This window comes from Orycteropus afer, unplaced genomic scaffold (genome assembly GCF_000298275.1).
Source record: "Orycteropus afer afer isolate SDZICR_OR568_19922 unplaced genomic scaffold, OryAfe1.0 scaffold00110, whole genome shotgun sequence".
NCBI lineage: Eukaryota > Metazoa > Chordata > Mammalia > Tubulidentata > Orycteropodidae > Orycteropus > Orycteropus afer.
The window spans coordinates 7527374-7547908 of NW_006921697.1; the positions used below are offsets into that span (position 1 = coordinate 7527374).

The 20535-nt window shown below is 37.8% G+C and overlaps 1 protein-coding gene across 1 annotated transcript in view; it reads left to right on the top strand.

The window, feature by feature from the left end:
• The first annotated feature begins 672 nt into the window (after positions 1-672).
• Positions 673-20535, top strand: part of G3BP1 (G3BP stress granule assembly factor 1) — a 23642-nt gene continuing 3779 nt past the window's right edge. Inside the window, exons 1-10 of the mRNA XM_007943641.2 lie at positions 673-767; positions 2122-2203; positions 2783-2956; positions 11410-11500; positions 12637-12730; positions 13894-14095; positions 15817-15918; positions 16166-16277; positions 16506-16634; positions 18448-18557. Of these exons, the coding sequence (XP_007941832.1) occupies positions 673-767; positions 2122-2203; positions 2783-2956; positions 11410-11500; positions 12637-12730; positions 13894-14095; positions 15817-15918; positions 16166-16277; positions 16506-16634; positions 18448-18557 (1191 nt within the window). The remainder of the gene's footprint in view (positions 768-2121; positions 2204-2782; positions 2957-11409; positions 11501-12636; positions 12731-13893; positions 14096-15816; positions 15919-16165; positions 16278-16505; positions 16635-18447; positions 18558-20535) is intronic.

Here is a 20535-nt window from a genome sequence, read left to right on the forward strand (position 1 = left end):
CTTAGAAATGAGGATGGCAAGACTTTATCTGTTCTACTTTGGATATGTTGCCAGAAGGGACCAGTTCTTGGAGAAGGGACATCATGCTTGGTAAAGTAGATGGTCAGCAGAAAACAGGAAAACTCAAGATGGATTGACACAGTGGCTACAACAATGGACTGAAACATAGCAATGATTGTAAGAATGGTTCGGAACTAGGCATTGTTTTGTTCTGTTGCACATAGTCACTGTGAGTTGAATCGAACTTGACAACACTTAACAGCAACAGACCTTACAATTGCAACACTTTTAACTTGGTTTAATAATTTACAGAAAATTGTAGTAGGATATATGTTGGAAATGCATTCCTTTGAGATTATTATATCCAATTTAAGAAAATGGAATATTGGGGGTGATGATGAATTCCTGATGATGATTCCCTCCACCCTCCATATAGTCATCTGATTGCAGTAAATTTAAATGCATAATATCTTACCTGGTCCTTATAGGTTTTGTTTATTCTTAGAACATTTATTTCTTTTTAAAACTAAGTATTGCTGTAGTGGCCTTGTCTGGTTTCAGCTAAGGGATTTGCTCTTATTTTCTACCCCTTCCTTTCTTTCTTTGTGTTTGTTCTTTCAGGTTGGACATATTTGACCATTCTTTTCCCCTCAGGTTGAATTGACCAAAGCAATGGTTATGGAGAAGCCTAGTCCCCTGCTGGTCGGGCGGGAATTTGTGAGACAGTATTATACACTGCTGAACCAGGCCCCAGACATGCTACACAGGTAATGCTGTGTCATCTTCTAATGCTGTTTCATAAATTGGTACATCTTTTCTCTTCTCTCCTCACATTTTTTCATCTCTCTAATTAAGGTTCATCTTAAATATAATGAAAAGTGGTATAACCAGTAGTGATCTGAATCTCTGGCTAACTTTTGAAGCCTTTAAATAATTTTTTTTTTAATTTTTATTTTTTAATATTTTTTATTTCATTTTATTGTGATTTGGGTAGAAATTTACAGGGCAAATTCACTTTCCATACAGCAGTTCACATATACTTTGTCTCATATCATTGACCACAGTTTACCACAATGTAACAGCTCCCCTCCCACTTCCTCCCCACAGTCACCTCTTCCCTGTGTCCATCCCTCCATGCATTCTTGCCCCCTGAGCTGTCTCCCTGTGCATAAGCAGCCCTTCTTTCTTCCGTAATCATTCTCTCCAAGGAGTATATCTACCTTAGGTAAATGTTCAACTCATATGCCTGTCTTTTGTTTGGCTGGAAGCCACAGGTGTGGGTTCAATTCCAAATCTGAGGGGCAGCTAGGAGCCATAGTCTCAGTGGTTCCACCAGGCTCTATCGGACTGCAAACCTGGTCCCCCCCTTTTTATTCCTATAAGTAATTTTAAAAGTAGAAAGGCAGACTCAGTTATTGTAGGCTCCTTTTGTGGGAGTGAGATCAAGATACAGAATATGTATAGTCTCATTTGTAAACAAATGTTTATCTGGAAGAAAGCAATAAATCCTAATAGTGATAATCTGTGGGGTGGTCTATTTTGTGTATGTGTTGCATTCTTGATAGAATATTGTTTTAATGAAAACAAAGCAATTCCGAATATAGGTGAATTAAGTGATGGGGAATTAAAATCTAAAGCTCTTAACTGTATCAGCAGATATTATTAAAAGCTCCTTTAATGCCATCTTCCTGAGTTAGTGGGTTTTTAATGGAAGCTGTTCATGTGCGTTTTCAAGATATAAAAGGACTCTGAATTTATTGGAGAATACAGATGTCCCCAGCTTGTCTGTTACCTTCCTGTGGGAAAATAGGAACTTTTGTTTGAAGTGGCTTTCTTGGCATAAACTGAATGATCATTCCAGCATGATCATCCTCTCTGAAACCCTGAAACTTGTGACTTGTGAAATAGTGTTCTTCCTCATTAACCAAATTCATTCCCATTCTGCAAATATTGACTGGGTGCCACATAGGGGATATAATAGATGATTGCATACAAAGATGACCAAGAAATCACATTTCCTGCCTTCAAGAGTCTGGATGATGAAGCAGTAGGTACTCACATGAAAAATAAATACCAATTCTTAGGATGCTTGAAGATGACAAGTATTTTCTTATTCTACAGATTTTATGGGAAGAACTCTTCTTATGTCCATGGAGGATTGGATTCAAATGGAAAACCTGCAGATGCAGTCTATGGACAAAAAGTAAGCATACCAAGCTTTATTAGGATTTTGTTGTTGTTGTTCTTGTTATGTGCCGTCGAGACAGCCCTGACTCATAGCGACCCCTCCTTGGGTTTCCAAGGCAGTATCACTACGGAAGTAGGATTGCCCAACCTTCCTTCCGAGGAGTGGCTGGTGGGTTTGAACCGCCAGCCTTCCGGTTAGCAGTCAAGTGCCTTAGGCACTATGCTACCAGAGCTCCCATTAGGATTTTAGCAACCAGTAAATAACCCATTAAATTAAGGTGATATGTGCTTAATACAATATTGTATTTATTGAGAAGCTCAGGTCATATCACAGTTGTCCATTTATTCTGAAGTTTTTGTAATGCACGTTTATAGATAATTGGTTTTAGGATGGGGATCATTTATTCTAAATATATTTCTAGAGTGTTTATTCAGTAGAATTAGAAGTCTCAAGTGTGGTCACTGGGTATAGAGTATGCTAAGACAAATTTGAGTCTGTCCACTTTGTAATTAAACGTGCAAATTTGTGTTAGGTGATATTTTGGTTGAAGGTTATATATGTTTTAAGGTCTTAACTCTTGCCTTAATTCCTTAGGAAATCCATAGGAAAGTGATGTCACAAAACTTTACCAACTGCCACACTAAGATTCGTCATGTTGATGCACATGCTACTCTAAATGATGGTGTGGTGGTCCAGGTGATGGGGCTGCTCTCTAATAACAACCAGGCTTTGAGGAGATTTATGCAGACATTTGTCCTTGCTCCTGAGGTACGTGTGTAATTGTTAGTGTTACATAGTAATCACATACGTGGGAAAAAAACAGTGAAAGATCATGCATTATCTTTTTTTCTTTTTTAATAGTTATTTGGGTGAAAGCTTACAGAGCAAATTCACTTTTTCCATATAGTAGCTCACGTACACTTTGTCTTATGACATTGACTACAATTTACCATAATGCAACAGCTCCCCTCCCACTTCCTCCCCATAGTTACCTCTTCTCTTTGTCCTTCCATCCATGCACTTCTGTCCCCTGAGCTGTCTCCGTGTTCATACACAGCCTTTCTATTTTCCCATGATCGTTTTCTCCAAGGAGTGTATCTACCTAATGTAAATGTTCAGCTCATAAGCCTGTCTTTTGTTTGTCTGGTAGCTGCAGGAGTGGGTTCAATTCCAGATTTCAAGGGCAGCTAGGGCCCATATTCTCAGTGGTTCCATTGGGCTCTATCAGACCAGCAAACCGAGTGGCCTTCCCCTCCTTTATTTTAAATGATTTTGAGTTTTGTTCCACATTGTTCTCCTGCTCTGTCTAGGATCTCCTACACAGATCCTCCTCCAGGTGGTTGAGAGAGGTTGCTGGGCACCATCTAGTTCTTCTGGTCTCATAGTCGTCATGCATATCTTTTAAAAAACTTTTTATTTTGACATTTTAAATGTACAAAAAATTACCAGGATAGTACTGTAAATGCCACATACCCTTTACCTAAAGTCCTTTTTCTATTTACCTATTATTTTTTCTTCTAAACCATTTGTAAAGATGTTAAAGACATTGCATTCAGACATTTTCCTCATAACCATACTGCAGTTACTAAATCTGGCAATCATTAATGCAGTACAATTACTTGATATGTAGTCCAAATTTAAATTTTGGTAATTGTCCCAATGTCTTTTTATAGTAAGTTTTTTTCCCCTTATTGATTCAAGATTAGTTATCATGTCTGTTTAATCTCTTTTAATCTTCAGTAGTCCCTCCATCTTTATTTTTACGACGTTGACTTTTTTTTTTCCCTCGAGAAAGTGGGCATTATAAGTTAATGTTTATTTTCACTTTTTATTGATTGCTAATACTTCCTCTTCCCATAGTGTCATTGCTTATTTTAGTATTTTATTGTGGTAAAGTATATATTAAAAAATTTTATCATTTTGACTGTTTTTAGTGACATCGATTACATTTAGCATGTTGTGCAACCATCACCAAATCTATCTTCAAATGTTTGTTATCCTTCTAAACAGAAACTAAGGAGCTGTGATGGCATACCTAAGGCATTTGCCTGCTAACCAGAAGGTTAGTGGTTCAAACCCATCAGCCACTTGTGGATGGAAGACTGGGCAATCTACTTCTGTAAAGATTTACTCCTCAGAAACCCAAAGGGGGTCACTATGAGTCAGAATTGACTCAGTGGCAGTGAGTTTGGTTAAACAAAAGCTTGCTACTTGTTAAGTAATAACTCCTCCTTATTTTTCCTTTTAGCCCCTGGTAACCACTAATAAACTTCATGCATTTGTGTGTTTAAATGGAGTCATACAGTATTTGTCCTTTTGCATCTGACTTATTTTACTCAGTGTATTTTCAAGGTTCATACACGTGGTAGCATTTCTCTTTCATGGCTGAATAATACTCTGTTGTATGAATATGTCACATTTTGTCTATTCATTCACCCGCTGATGGGTTGTTTCCACCTTTTGGCTATTGTGACTAATGCTGCTGTGAACATCAGTGTACAAGTATCTATGTGAGTCCCTGCTTTCAATACTTTGGAGTATATATCTAGCAGTGGAATTGCTGGGAAATAGGGTGCTTCTATATTTAACGATTTGAGGAGCTACCTGTAACGACTGTAGCATCTTTCAATTTTACGAGCAGTGGTTGAGGGTTCCAAATTTTTCACGTTCTCAACAGCACTTGTTATTTTCTGTTTTTCTGAGTCAGTTTGGACTCATAGCAACCCCTCCTTGGGTTTCTGAGGTGGTAGGTGGTATCTCTACAGAAGTAGATTGCCCAGTCTTCTTCTGAGGAGTGGCTGCTGGGTTTGAACCACCAGCTTTCTAGTTAGCAGTCAAATGCCTTAGGCACTATGCCACCAGATGAAGTGGTATCTTATTTTGCTTTTAATTTTCATTTCTGTAATGATTAATAACGCTGAGCTTCTTTTTATATGTTTATTGTTTATTTGTATGTCTTTTTTGATAAATGTCTGTTCAAGGCCCTTTTAAAAATCAGGGTGTTTTTCTTTTTATTCCATTGTAACCAAAAACCACATCTGCTGCCATCATGTCAGATCCGACTCATAGCTACCCCTCTTGGGTTTCTGAGGCAGTATCACTATGAAGTAGATGGCCGAACCTTTCTTCTGAGGAGTGGCTGGTGGGTTTGAACTGCCAGTTCTGGTTAGCAGTCAAATGCCTTAGGCACTATGCTACCAGACTCCTTATTGCATTGTAGGTGATATTTATAATTCTGGATATGAAACCCTTATCAAATATATGGTTACCAAATATTTTTCGCATTCTGTGAGTTGCCTCTTCGCTTTCTTGATAAAATCCTTTCATATAAAACAGTTTTTAATTTTGATGAAGTATAATTCATCTCGTGTGTGTGTATGTGTGTGTGCACGCGCGCGCGCGCAAGTATTTGGTGTTAACAAGTATTCCATTATCAAAAACTGGGTCTTGAGTTTTGTTCCACATTGTTCTCCTGCTCTGTCTAGGATCTCCTACATAGATCCTCCTCCAGGTTTTTTCTTTTAGAAGTATTGCAATTTTAGTTCTTTTTTTTAAAAAATGCATTTTATTGAAATATAATTTATGTACAGTGAAATACACAAAACTAAAGTGACATAGGTCAATGTATTTTATTATTATTATTTTTTTTGCAGTGTTTCCTCCCCCAGTTTTAGTTCTTATATTTGGGTTATTGATTCATTTTGAGTTAATTTTTGTTTACGGTATGAGGTATGTTTCAGTTTCATTCTTTTGTATGTGGAGATCCAGTTGTTTAGCACCACTTACTGAAGAGACTGAAGAGACTCTTCTTCTTCTCTTTCCCCATCTGGTGTACTTGGTACTCTTGTTAAAATCAGTTAACTGTAGATGCATGGCTATATTTCTGTTTCATCAATCTATATGTTGATCTGTATAGCATCAATATATAGTTTTCATTACTGTAACTATGTTGTCATTATTGTAACTAGGATATGTTTTGAAATCTGTGAGGAGTGTATGTCCCCAACTTAATTCTTTTTCAAGATTGCTTTGGCTGTTTGGGGTGTCTTGCAGTTCCATATGAATTTGGGACTTTGAGTTTTCTGTTTCTGAAGAAAGACTCTTGGAGTTTTGATAGGGACTGTGTTGTTTAATAGTTTGCTTTGGGTAGTATTAACATCTTAAAAGTATTAAGCTTTGCACTCCATGAGCATGGGTCTTTTCTCTTCCCTAGTTAAATTTATTTCTAGAAATTTTATTCTTTTGGGTGCTATTATAAAGGGAATTGTTTTCTTAATTTCTTTTTCTGTTAAAGGGTGAATAAAACAGACTTAGGCCTTTTTATTTTTGATATTGTGATTTAGGTGAAAGTTTACAGAGCAAATTCATTTTCTATACAACTGTTCATACACATTTTGTTTCATGACATTGATTGCCATCCACAGAATGTAGCAGCTGTCTTCCCACTTCCTCCTTCTGGTACCTTTTTCCTGTGTTCTTATTTTCTGTGCATTCCTGCCCTCTGAGCTATTGCCCTGTGCAAATGCTGCCCTTTTAATCTCCCATAGTTGTTCATTCTGAGGAGTCTACCTACCTGTTGTAAATATTCATCTTATATATCTGTCTGTTTGGCTGGAAGCTGTGGGAGTGAGTTCTATTCCAGGCCTGAAGGGTGTCTAGGGGCCATTAATAGTCTTTGGGGTTTCACCAGTAACTGGCCTGGTCTTTTTTATGATTTTGAGTTTTGCACATTTTTCTCCACTCTATCCAGAGTCTCCTATTTTGAGCTCTTTCTGAGTGGTTGACAGTGGTAGCTGGGCACCATCTGGTTCTTCTGGTCTCAGGATCATGTAGGCTGAGGTTAGCATGATCTACTAATTCCTTTGTCTAATTGTTTCCATGTGTCTTTGGTTTTCTTCATTTTCTTTTGGTCTGAATGAGGAGAGACCAATTGTTGCATCTTGGATGACTGCTTGCAACTTTTAAGACCTCAATTGCCACTCAGAAAAGTAGTATGTGGAACAATGTTTTTGTGTAGTATGTTATGCTAGTTGAGCTTGATGGCCCCCAGGACCATGGTCCTTGAGCCTGTGGACACAGGGACTCATTCCCTCAGGGTTTTTGGCTGGGGTTAAGAAGTTAATCATCACATTGCCCTGTTAGCTCTACTATACATAGGACAAATAAAACCAAAAACCAAACCCACCGCCACTGAGTAGGAACCGACTCATAGTGACCCCTCCTTGGGTTTCCGAGGCAGTATCACTATGGAAGTAGATTGACCAGCCTGCCTTCTGAGTAGTGGCTAGTGGGTTTGAATCGACAGCCTTCTGGTTAGCAGTCAAATGCCTTAGGCACTGTGCCACCAGAGTTCCCAAAGGACAAATATGTATGTGGAAATATCGTCTACCAAACTTATATATGGTCATGGGTGTTGTTGTTGTTGTTATGTGCCATTGAGTCGGACTCAACTCATAGCAACCTCTCCTTGGGTTTCACTATGGAAGTAGATTGCCCAACCTTCCTTCCGAGGAGTGGCTGGTAGGTTTGAACCACCAGCCTTCTGGTTAGCAGTCCAAGTGCCTTAGGCACTACACTACCAGAGCTCTTTGGTCACAGTGTATTCCCTTTTGTCCAGATGTGTCTGATCTTTTAGCCTGTCTACGTATGTGTTCTTTTGCCATAATGTTGATCCTGACTCATAGCGATCCGCATTAGGTTTCCAAAGCTATAAATCTTTATGCAAATAGATTGCCTAATCTTTATTCCATGGAGCAGCTGGTGTGTTTGAACTGCTGACCTTCTGGTTAGCAGCCAGCCTTACCCAGTAAGCTACCAGAATCTGTCAGCTTGTCATACTGTGGTGGCTTGTGTGTTGCTGTGAGGCTGGAGGCTATCCCACTGGTATTTTGAATATCAGCAGGGTTACCCACGGTGGACAGGTTTCAGTGCAGCTTCCAGACTAAGACAGATTCAGAAGGAAGGGGCTGTCCACTTCTCATTATAAATAGCAGTGAAACACTGTCTGATATATGACTGGAAAACTTTATGAATAGCCCTGAAACACTGTCTGATATAGTGCCGGAAGATGAGCCCTTCAGATTGGAAGACACTCAAAATAGGACTGAGAAAGAGTTGCCTCCTCAAAGTAGAGTCAACCTTAGTGACGTGGATGGAGTAAAGCTTTTTGGGACACCCATTTGCTGATGTGGCAAGAGTCACGATGGGAAGAAACAATTGAGAGTTGTCAAAAATGAAATGGAATGCATAAAGATTGATATCCTAAGCCTTAGTGAGCCAAAATGGACTGCTTTTAGCCATTTTAAATCAGACAGTTATATGATCTATGCTGGGAATGACAGATTGAAGAGGAGTGACATTCATTGTCACAAAGAATGTTTCATGATCCATCCTGAAGTATAATACTGTCAGTGATAGCATACTATCCATATGCCTACAAGGAAGACCAGTTAATACTACTGTTACTCAAATTGACGCATCAACTACTAATGACGAGGAAATTGAAGATTTTTACCAACTTCTGCAGTCTGAAATTGACCAGACATGCAATCAAGATGTGTTGATTATTACTGGTGATTGGAATATGAAAGTTGGAAACATAATCACCAGTAGTTGGAAAATACGGCCTTGGTGATAGAAATGATGCTGGAGATCACATGATAGAATTTTGCAAGACCAAGGACTTGCTCATTGTAAATACCTTTTTTCAACAACACAAACAATGACTGTACACATGGACTTCACCGATGGAGTACACCAGAATCAGATCTACTACAACTGTGGCAAGAGGCGATGGAGAAGTTCAAGTATCTTTATCCAAATCAAGACCAGGAGCTGACTGTGGAGCAGACCATCAGCAGGTCCATGAGAGCCAAAATATGACCTTGTTTACATCCTTCCTGAATTTAGAGACCATCTAAAGAATAGATTTCATGCATTGAACAACAGTGACCGAAAATTAGAGGAATTGTGGGATGACATCAAGAACATCATTCATAAAGAAAGCAACAGGTTGTTAAAAAGACAAAAAAGAAAGAAAAGACCAAAATGGATGTCAGTAGTGACTCAGAAATTTGTTCTTGAATGAGGAATAGCTAAAGCAAATGGAAATAAGATGAAAAAGCTGAACAGAAGATTTCAAAGAGCAGCTCAAGAAGACAAAGTTATTATAAAGAATTGTGCAGAGACCTAGAGTTAGAAAAACAAAAGGGAAGAACATGTTTGGTATTTCTCAAGCTGAAAGAATTGAAGAAAAAATTCAAGCTTCGAGTTGCAATACTGAAGGATTTTATGGGCAAATTGAATGTAGAAGCATCCAAAGAAGATGGGATGAATACGCAGTCACTGTACTAAAAAACAATTGGTCTGTGTCCATCTATTTCAGGAGTTGGCAATAACTGATGGTATTGAACGAAGCTGCACTGAAGGAAATGGTGAAAAACAAGGCTCCAGGAATTGATGGAATAGCCAATGATATGCTTCAGCAGTTACAGCTGTGCTGGAGGCACTTACTCATCTATGCCAAGAAATTTGGAAGACAGCTAGCTGGCCATCTGCCTGGAAGAGATCCATATTTGTACCCAATCCAAAGAAAGGTGATCCCACAGAATGTAGAAATTATTAAACAATATCATTAATATCACAATTAAAATTTTGCTGAAGAAATTGAAAAACAATTGTAGCAATATATTGACAGTGAACTTTTAGAAATGCAAGCTGGATTCAGAAGAGGATGTGGAAAAGGGATATCATTGCTGATACCAAATGAATCTTGACTGAAAGCAAAGAATACCAGAAAGATGTTGGCTTGTGTTTAATTGACTGTGCAACAGCATTAGACTGTGTGGGTCATAACAAATTACAGATAACATTTAGAGGAATGAGAATTCCAAAATAATTGTGTTCATGAGGTACGTAGACCAAGAGACAGTTGCTTGAATGGAACAGGAATACTGCATGGTTTAAAATCAGGAAAGGTGTACTTTCAGTTTGTGTGCTGAACACATAGTTTGAAAAGTTGGAGTATACGAAGAAGATCGCGGCAACAGGGTTGGAGGAAGACTTGTTAGCAACCTGTGATATGCAGATGATACAGCTTTGGTTGTTGAAAGTGGAGAAGACTGGAAGCACTTACTAGTGAAGGTTAAAGATTGTAGTCTTCAGTATGGATTGCATTTCAATACAAAGAAAATTAAAAATCTGCACAATTGGACCAATAAGCAGCATAATAAATGGAGAAAAGATTGAAATTGTTAAGGATTTCATTTTACTTGGATGTACAGCAGTCAAGAAATCAAACAATGAGAAAATGTGCTGCAAAAGACTTCCTTAAAGTGTTGAAGAGCAAACATGTCAGTTTGAAAACTAAGGTGTGTCTCACCCAAGCCATGGTATTTTCAATAGCCTCATATGCTTTTGAGAGGTGGACAGTGAATAAGTAAGAGTGTAGAAGAATTGATTCATTTGAATTGTGATGTTGGTGAAAGATACGGAATATACCATACACTGCTAGAAGAATCAACAAATGTGTTTTGGAGGAAGTACAACCAGAATGCTCTTTAGACACAAGAATGTCTCTCATACTTTGGTCATGTTGTCAAAAGGGACAATCCCTGGAGAAGGGTATCATGCTGGGTAAACAGAGGGTCAGCGAATAAAGGAAAAACCCTCAACAAGCTGGATTGATGGAGTGACTACAGTGATGGGCTCAAGCATGACAGTGATTGTGAGGATGGTGTAAGACCCTGCAGTGTTTCATTCTGTTGTATTTAACATCACTGTGAATCGAAAATTACTCAGTGGCACCTAACACCATTATTTAAGGAAATGTTTTAGTGATTTGAGGTGGGGGTCTGGCATCTTAGATTTATTGACCTGGTTGTAAGGATAAATAATTTGAGCAAATAAAATATATTCGAGTGTAATCATTTTACATCCATAGTGTATAGCAAGGTTTTTTAGCCTCAGCACTATTAATGTTTTGGGCCACATAATTTTTTGTTGGGGGGTGTCCTGTGCATTGTAGCATGTTTAGTCTCATCCCTGGCCTCTACTCACTGGTGCCAGTAGCAGTCTTCCCTCAGTTGTGGAAAATGAAATGTGTCTAGACATTTCCAAATACCTTGGGTGGGGACAAAATTCCCCAGGGTTGAGAGTTGGTTAGAGTGATTTGGCTTTTTTAAAGGGTCCTGAATAAATGAAAACTTCTGTTGGAATTGCAGGGCTCTGTTGCAAATAAGTTTTATGTTCACAATGATATCTTCAGATACCAAGATGAAGTCTTTGGTGGCTTTGTCACTGAGCCTCAGGAGGGTAAGTAGTGATAAGAATATTGTAAGTTACTTGCCTAAGTTTTTTTTTTTTTTAATGCCATCAGAGTACCCCTAGGAATATAGGTTTCATGAATCTTTTCATTATACTGTGTTCTTTGTTAACAGTGACTTCTAATTGTCGAGACATGTAAAGGGAGTGAGATTTTATCTTCCTTGCAAGCTAACAGGTTAGCTTGCTACCATTTCATGGATGTTGGTAGGAGATATGAGACTCCTGGGTCAGAAATGGACAGGTTGTTACTCACACCAATAATAGTAGCATTTCTGCTCCGGTTTCCACAGGGCACTGTGAAGAGGCCCAAGTGATAACCTACACAGAGACCCATGGAGAATTTTTTCTCAGCAAGTAATAATAATATTTGAGGTTTTTTTTTTTATTATTATTTTTTAAATGGCTGAGACTGTTCTAAGTGCTTTATGTTGTGCAATACAACAACCTTATGAATAGGTACTTTAGGTAGTATTGTTCCTATTTAGAAGATTAGGGTCCTTAGATACAGAGAAAGTAACGCAGAGTCCAATATCTTATATCTAGTTAGGTGGTAGAGGATGGATTCAGTTATTGGCCGTATGCTTTCAAATCTATGTTGTTAACGAGAACTCTGTAATACCCCCAATTCTGTCCTTAAATTTATTAAATTTTTTGGTGTTTTTGGTTTTTTTACTTTGTCGTGTATGTTTTTCTTAGTAATTATCTTTCTGATCACAGTGAACAATGTGAAAGTGAATGCAGTTGGTTCGCCATATGCATGGATTCCACATCCATGGATTCAAGTAATCAAGGATCAAAAAACATTCAGGGATAATAAAAGACATTTAAGTGGTGAAAGCAATCCCTCAAAGGCTAAGAGGGGCAGTGTAAAGTGCTATTTAAATAGCCTGTATGTTGTATTAGCTATTATAAGTAATCTAGAGAAGATTTAAAATATAGAGGAGGACATGTGTAGGTTATATGTAAATAGTATGTCATTTTATATAAGGGACTTGAGCGGCCATGGATTTGGGTACCTATTGGGGGTTTCTGGAACCAATACCCCATGGATACCAAGGGACAACTGTTGATTTATGAATTGAGTTACTTGTTGAATTACTTTAAAACTTTTTTCCCTCATTTAGAATCTGAGGAAGAAGTAGAAGAGCCTGAAGAAAGACAGCAGACACCGGAGGTGGTTCCTGATGATGCTGGAACTTTCTATGATCAGACTGTCAGGTAAGAAAACTTGTTCACATGTCCAGGGCTGTATGGAAAGTTGAGTTGTCTAGTCTTTCCCTTTGTTGGAGGATGGTCATCTCTTATCAGAATTATCTCAAGAAAGAGTTATTGTCCAGAAGAAAGGTTTTGCTTTTGGTAATCTCTAAGCTGGTGGTTCAGACCCACCCAGCAGCACCATGAAAGAAAGTCCTGATGATCTGTTTAGTAAAGATTTCAGCCATGCACACTCTTAGGGAGCAGTTTTGCTCTGTAACACATGGAGTGAATCTGAATTGACTTGCCAGTATGGGTTTAATTTCTGGGGTTTAACTCTGAGCTCACGGAAACGTATAACTTGTTTAATACAAGGACTGTTTAATTAGTATCTGTCAGTTGGTTTTTGGTTCAGTTTTATCTTAGTGTAAGTGAAAAATCTAATTGGATTTCTTATCAGATGCTTTGGGAGAAATATAAAGTGTGCAAGGACTTTTGTGTAATTAGAGATATAGGTATAAATTGGTAGAATTTCAATCATTAGTTAAGTAGCAATAAAGAATTTCATTATATGCCCTTCATACAATCAGTGTAAAGGTATTTTAGATTTTTTTCTCCTATAGTTGGAAAATAAATGTGTATGATTGGAAAATAAATGAATATTTACTTGTTGCCTCGTGACACTCTTAATTTTATAGTGTTTCACCGGGTGTGGTGATAGACAGACTATCCCATAATTAATTACACCTGGGTTGCTGTTTGGATGATGAAGGGTAATTATCCCACCCCAGGCCTACTGAATTGGCATTTCAAGGAAAGAGAGAGCTATACTTTTAACAAGCACTCCCAGTTTGTTTTTATCATGGGAGATTTTTGTGATGTTATGTGATAAATAAATTATAATAATTTTGGGATTCCACCTGAATGAGAAATAATGGTTTGCTTTCATTTTGATCTGTTTGGTTCATTTTAGCAAGTAATTGTGATTCCAATTAAGATGATCTCAGTGAGTGCTTTTAAAAAAGTTGTTTGTTCCACTATTCAGAAATAGGAATATGATTCTTAGATCTTTTTTTAGAAGAAGGGGGTAACTATTTGGGGGCTCAGGTCTTTATTAGTAAACACATAAGAATTTCTTGTTAAATCAGTGGAGGCAGAATGATATTTCTTAAATTTTCCTGTGAAAGCAATGATTTAGAAGAACATTTAGAGGAACCTGTTGCTGAACCAGAGCCTGATCCTGAACCAGAACCGGAGCAAGAACCTGTATCTGAAATCCAAGAGGAAAAGTCTGAGCCCATATTAGAAGAAACTGCTCCTGAGGATGCTCAGAAGAGTTCTTCCCCAGCTCCTGCAGACATAGCTCAGGCAGTACAGGAAGACTCAAGGGTATGGAACAGATCTTCATTTTTGTTTGATTTCTTTCTCTCTTTTTAAAATAACTCTTCACCTTTATTATTATTGGGTTGAATTTTGTAGGTACATTTTCATGATAGTGGTTTAGAGCAGTTTCTTGCATGTTAAGTTATGTCTCAGACAAGAAGTAAGGTGCATGTTGCTTTATAAAATCAAAAGTAACATTTTTTTCCATAGGGAAACAGAGTTATGAACCTTTTAGACTAGACATTTCAGGTGCTATTTTTCACCATGTTAATAACCCCCTGTCTTTTTTAGTATTTCACTTTTGGAACTGCAAATTATTGTGTGTTTGTTTTAGTAAACAATTCCAGTGTATCTTTTTTGAAAAAATAAAATGACAGAACAGGATGTTTCTTCTCTTTTTTAATTTAATCTAGTTGGGAGTAATTTCACATAACAGTAGAAATGGTTGAAAGGTGGAAGGCTTTCAGAGTTACACCTCCTGGATCACATCAAGGTGATTTATTAAGTCACAGAACTTGTAAGTTTGATCTGGGAAGGAATATTTTTTAATGCTAGATTTTTGGGGTCAGGGTTCTTAGAGTGTTACTTGTTTCACTTCAGCAGTTCGCTAATTCAAATGCCTGCTGCGTGCCAATCATTGTCCTAGATGTTGAGACTAAATATGTAAGAGTTATTGCTCTGTGGAAGCTAATAGTTGAATAGGAAAGAATTGGTAAATAGTCATTCAGTTACTGTTGTTTTAAGTGCAACTTACAAATGAGAGTTTTCATGGGAACTTGTAATGAGTTACCTAGCATTGTCCTAATGTTAAGGAAAGACTTCCCTTCAATTGAAAAGGAAGAGATTCCTATGAGATGGGAAAGAAAGGAGTAGAAGAAAAACCTATGTGGTCGGATGAGAATTCAGAAAGGGAGTGTGGTAAAGGTGAAGCAGAGGAGGCTAAGTCATTGTGAGCTGTCAATATTTCAGAGTTTAATCTTTATTGCAAAGAAATTAGAGGTCATTAAAAGGGAGTGATTGCCTTAAAATTTGTAGTATTAAAGTTGACGTTAGCTTCCAGGTGGCAAAGTGTGTTGGCTGGGTTAAAAATAAATTACCTCTAGGGAGCTGTTACAGTGGTCCTGTGGAAAGGAAATGATGTCTTATGTTAGGGTAGTGGCTGGAGAGTTGGAGAGAGGATAATTAAGGGGTAGAATAGTGGGATCTGGTGATTTTGATACAGATGGGAGAAGGTCAGAATATTTCTAAAGTTGATAAAATTGGGTTGATAGTTGTACCATAGCTTTGAGCGTATGGGGAAGGATCAGAGGAGGAAGAACAGGTGTTGGGGGAGAGATTTCATTTCCTTTGGTTACAAACTTGAAATTGGTGCAAATTAGCTTCCTTGGCTCTAAGCCTCTTTCATATATCCCTGATTTGCTATTTTGTTATTGTTGTTGTTATGTGCCTTCGAGTCGGCCCCGACTCATAGCGACCCCTCCTTGGGTTTTCGAGGCAGTATCACTACGGAAGTAGGATTGCCCAACCTTCCTTCCGAGGAGTGGCTGGTGGGTTTGAACCGCCAGCCGTCTGGTTAGCAGGCAAGTGACTTAGCCACTATGCTACCAGAGCTCTATTTGCTATTTAGTCCTAAGGAATTTTAGTACTAAATTGTGAATAGAATGGGAAAAGGGATCTCAAGATTTGATGTATTATGTAATCTCATAATGTTGGTATTTCACTCTTAGACATTTTCTTGGGCATCTGTGACCAGTAAAAACCTACCACCCAGTGGAGCTGTTCCAGTTACTGGGATCCCACCTCATGTTGTTAAAGTCCCAGCTTCACAGGTGAGGTTCTAGTTAAAATTGCACATTATGCAAATTTATTTGTATTTCATGTAACATAGTTTCACACATTTAGAGAATGTGGAACTGGTATGTAAGATAGTGGAGAAGGGTGGAAGGTGGTTTTAATGGTTCTTGGGAGGGAATTTTCATTTTGTAGTTTAAATCTTAGTGTTAGCTAAGACATTTTATAAGAAAAAAGGTAAGCCTGCTTGGTTTTAACACAAAAGCTAATTTACAAAATTTTCAGCCCCGCCCAGAGTCTAAGCCTGAGTCTCAGATTCCACCGCAGAGGCCTCAGAGGGATCAAAGAGTGCGAGAACAGCGAATAAATATTCCTCCACAGAGGGGCCCTCGACCAAGTAAGAGCTCAGAGTGGTGTGATTTCTTTCTCTAGTTTAGGCAGTTTTAAGGTGAGAGCTTGTTTTTTTTTTTTCCTTTTTTTTGAGGAGAGGGATTGATGTTTGTGTATTTATTTTTTAATATTGTAGGGCTGATGGAATTACTTGTAATTAGAAAACTATTGAGTGGACTAGCCACTGAAAGGTGTTTTTCTCTGTTTTTGATTCCTGTTTTTGTTTCCTCTCGAGTTCGTGAGGCTGGTGAGCAAGGTGATGTTGAACCTCGAAGAATTGTGAGACACCCTGATAGTCACCAGCTCTTCATTGGCAACCTGCCTCATGAGGTGGACAAATCAGAGCTTAAAGATTTCTTTCAAAGTAGGTTATTGACTTTTGACAATTAAATTCATCTAGTGCAATGCTGTCCAGTAGAAATAGGAAGCAAGCCAAGTACATAGTTTAAGTTTAGTAACATTTTATTTAATGCCCTCCCTGGGGAAGAATATTTCACACATTACTGTTTTAGAGTTGTGTTTATTCTTCTACTGTGGAAATAAGTTTTTTTTTTTTCTTTCCTTTACTCTTCGCCCAAGTGTTAATATGTGTCTACCCTCTAGTTAGTGGTTTACCCATCCACATCTGGTAACCATCAATGAATATTTCTGTTTTTGTGGACCTCTTTTCTTGACTTTTTACAATAGTGCTCTCATACAGTATTTGTCCATTTGTGATCGACTAATTTCATTCATACTGTCCTTAGGTTCATCCATTTTATGAGGTTTTACAGATGCATCATTATTTTCTTTTAACATTATATAGTATTCCATTGTGTGCATGTACCATAGTTTGTTGATCCATTCCTCTATTCATGGGCATGTAATTTGTTTCCATCTTTTTGCTGTTGTGAATAGTGCTGCAATGACCATAATTGTGCATATATCTGCTTGTGCCATGGCTCTTATTTTTGTAGGTTATATATAAACCTGGGGTGCTGGATTATATGGTATTTCTATTTCCAGCTTTTTGAGAAAGTACCATTACAGTTTTCCACAGTGGTTTCACCATTTTATAGTCCCACCAGCAGTGTAAGATGTAAGGGTCTCTTAGCACCCTTGCAGCATTTGTTGTTTTCTGATTTTTTGAACTTTGCTATTATTTCTGGGGTGAGATGATACATCGTTTTGATTTGCATCTCTCTAATGGTTAATGATTGTGAGCATTTCTTCATGTGTTTATTAGCTTGCCTGAATGTCATTGGTGAAGTGTCTGTTCACGTCCACTGCCCATTTTTCTTTTCTTTTTTTTTTTTATTAGGATTTGGGTGAAGATTTACAGAGTAAATTCACTTTTCATACAGCAGTTCACATATACTTTGTCTCATGTCATTGACCAAAATTTACAATGCAGCAGCTCCCCTCCCACTTCCTCCCCATAGTTACCTCCTCCCAGTGTCCATCCCTTCATACTCTTCTGCACCCTGAGCTATCTCCCTGTGCATAAGCAGCCCTTCCTTCTCCCATGATTGTTCTCTCCAGGGCGTGTGTCTACTTGAGGTAAATGTTTAACTCACATGCCTGTACTTTGTTTGCACTGCCCATTTTTCAATTGGATTATTTGTCTTTTTGTTGGGAAGGTATCAAAGTTTCCTGTAAATTTTAGAGATCAGCCCCTTGTCCGATATGTTATTGCCAAAAAATTTTTCCCAGTGTGTGAATTCTCTTTTTACTTTTGGTGAAAACTTTTGAAGCACGTAAGTGTTGAATTTTTAGGAGATGCTAGTCATATATTTGTCTCTTGTGTTTTTGCATTTCTAGTTATGTTTAATAGTGTATTTATGCCCTGAATTAGGGCCCCTATGTTTGTTCCTATTTATTTCTTCATTGATGGTCTTTATAGTTTTAGGTTTTATGTTCAGATCTTTGATCGATCTAAGAACATCTTATTTAACCTAATGTATCTAAAGCATTATTGTTTTCACTAGGTAAAAATATCCTATTACAGATATTTTACTTTTTTATACTTCATTTTTGTATTTACTGTTGTACATTATGGTACATTTCATTTGGACTTGCCCATTTCAGGTGCTCAATAGCCACATGTGCCTAGTATCTATTGTATTGAACAATGCACATCTGATGTTTAATGGAAACTTCCTAGAAGGTTATCTGAATTAGCTGTGTTTTACTTGTAGGTTATGGGAATGTGGTGGAGCTGCGCATTAACAGTGGTGGGAAATTACCCAATTTTGGTTTTGTTGTGTTTGATGACTCTGAACCTGTTCAGAAGGTTCTTAGCAACAGGGTAAGCAATTTTACATCTTGACCTTTTTTTTAAAAAAAAAAAAAATTATATCTTGGCTCTTTAGAATGTATTTATCTTTATGGCTAGGTCTTAAATGTGAAGTATCAATTATTCCAACATAGTTGGATAACTTATTCCATCATTTTCAACCATAATTACTAAAAGACCTGCCTGAGAGCTTAGAAAAACAACTTCTGTTTAAATGACTTATAGTTTTTGAGTAAGTGAATGATGAGAATGAAAAAAGTAATAGTTAACAGTATACTGAGACATATGGAAATTCTTTTGTTAGCGGTGCCTTCTAGTGTGGAGGTGAAAATTCAGTGTTACCTTTAACTAAGATAGCATTTAAAAAAAAGCCCCAAACTCACTGCTGTCGAGTTGATTGGACTCATAGCAACCTCTCCTTGGATTTCCAAGGTAGTATCTCTATGGAAGTAGATTGCCCAGTCTTCCTTCTGAGGAGTAGCTGGTGGGTTTGAACCACCAGACTTCTGGTTAGCAGCCAAATGCCTTAGGTACAATGCCACCAGAGCTCCCAAGATAGCATAAGTGCTGAAATAAAGTGGCTCTTATGCTGTCTTGGGAGCTCTGGTGGTGTAGTGCCTAAGGCATTTGACTGCTAAGCAGAAGGCTGGCAGTTCAAACCCACCATCCTTCTGGTGAGCCATTTTATTTCAGGCAGTTTTGGTATACAGTTGTCTGGATATAACAGTTAAGAGCATCTCCTTTAATTCTGTAAATTAACTGGGTTTAAAAGATAAATTGGAGCTCTGGTGGTGCAGTGATTAAGTTCTCAGCTGCTCACCAAAATGTCAGAGGTTCAAACCTACCAGCCACACCCTGGGAGAAAGATTTGATAGTCTGCTTCCATATAGCTTACAGTTTTGCAAACCCTATGGAGGAAGTTCTGCTCTGCCCTATAATGTTGCTATGGGTGGGAATTGATGTAACAACAATGTGTGTTGGGTTTTGGAAGATACCGTACCTGGAACCACCTTTAGTAATGTAACACATAGGTTTACTTTCTAATAACGGGATTTGTATAATCAGGACTTCATTACCTGTGTAGTTCTTAAAGAACCCTATCCTTTCCGTATGTCTTTGTTAGCAAAGATCACTTTTTTGTATTAGTAGTGAAGAATAAATGATGTTAATTTACTGATATATAGGTATGGGATTTTAAAACTACTTTTTTTTAAAATTGAGATGAGATTTACATAACAAAGTTAACCATTTTAAAGCATGTAATTCAGTAGCATTTTGTACAGCTATCACCTCTGTTTAGTTGCAAAACATTATCATAACTTCTAAAGGAAGCCTCGAACCCATTCAGCAGTCACTTCCCATTTCCCTCTTTCCCCAGCTCCTGGTGACCACTGCTCTGCTCCTTGTTTCTGTGATTTAAAATCACACATTTTAAGCCGTATGAAAGAAATGTAGATTGACATTTCCCAGAGGGAAACATGATGTTATATTGTGATCATAACTGCAAGTCTTAATCCCTAAATGTGCATTGTGAATCTCTCAAACGGTTTGAGCAGCCATTTTTGTGAAACTTCTACAGAACACTGTTGAGATATTAAGGCGGAAACAGTGGCCTATCCTACCCAGAAATGTTTAGTAAGCTTTATGGACAAATGGATTTGTCCATCATTTAGGATACATTTGGTTGAGTGGCTCACCTTTTTGGTGTGGCCTTGAATTCATATCATACTTCCTTGTATCCTCAATGGGCCAAACAAGATCAGACCTACTGCTTGGCTTGCCAGCTCTAAGAGGGGTTCGTTTGTTTGTTTGTTTGTTTATTATTTTTATTTATTTCCCCACCTGTAAATCATCTTTTTTTTTTTTTTTTTTAATTGTGATTTGGGTGAAGATTTACAGAGAAATTCACTTTCCATACAGTAGTTCACATACACTTTGTCTCATGACATTGACCACAGTTTACCACAATGCAACAGCTCCCCTCCCACTT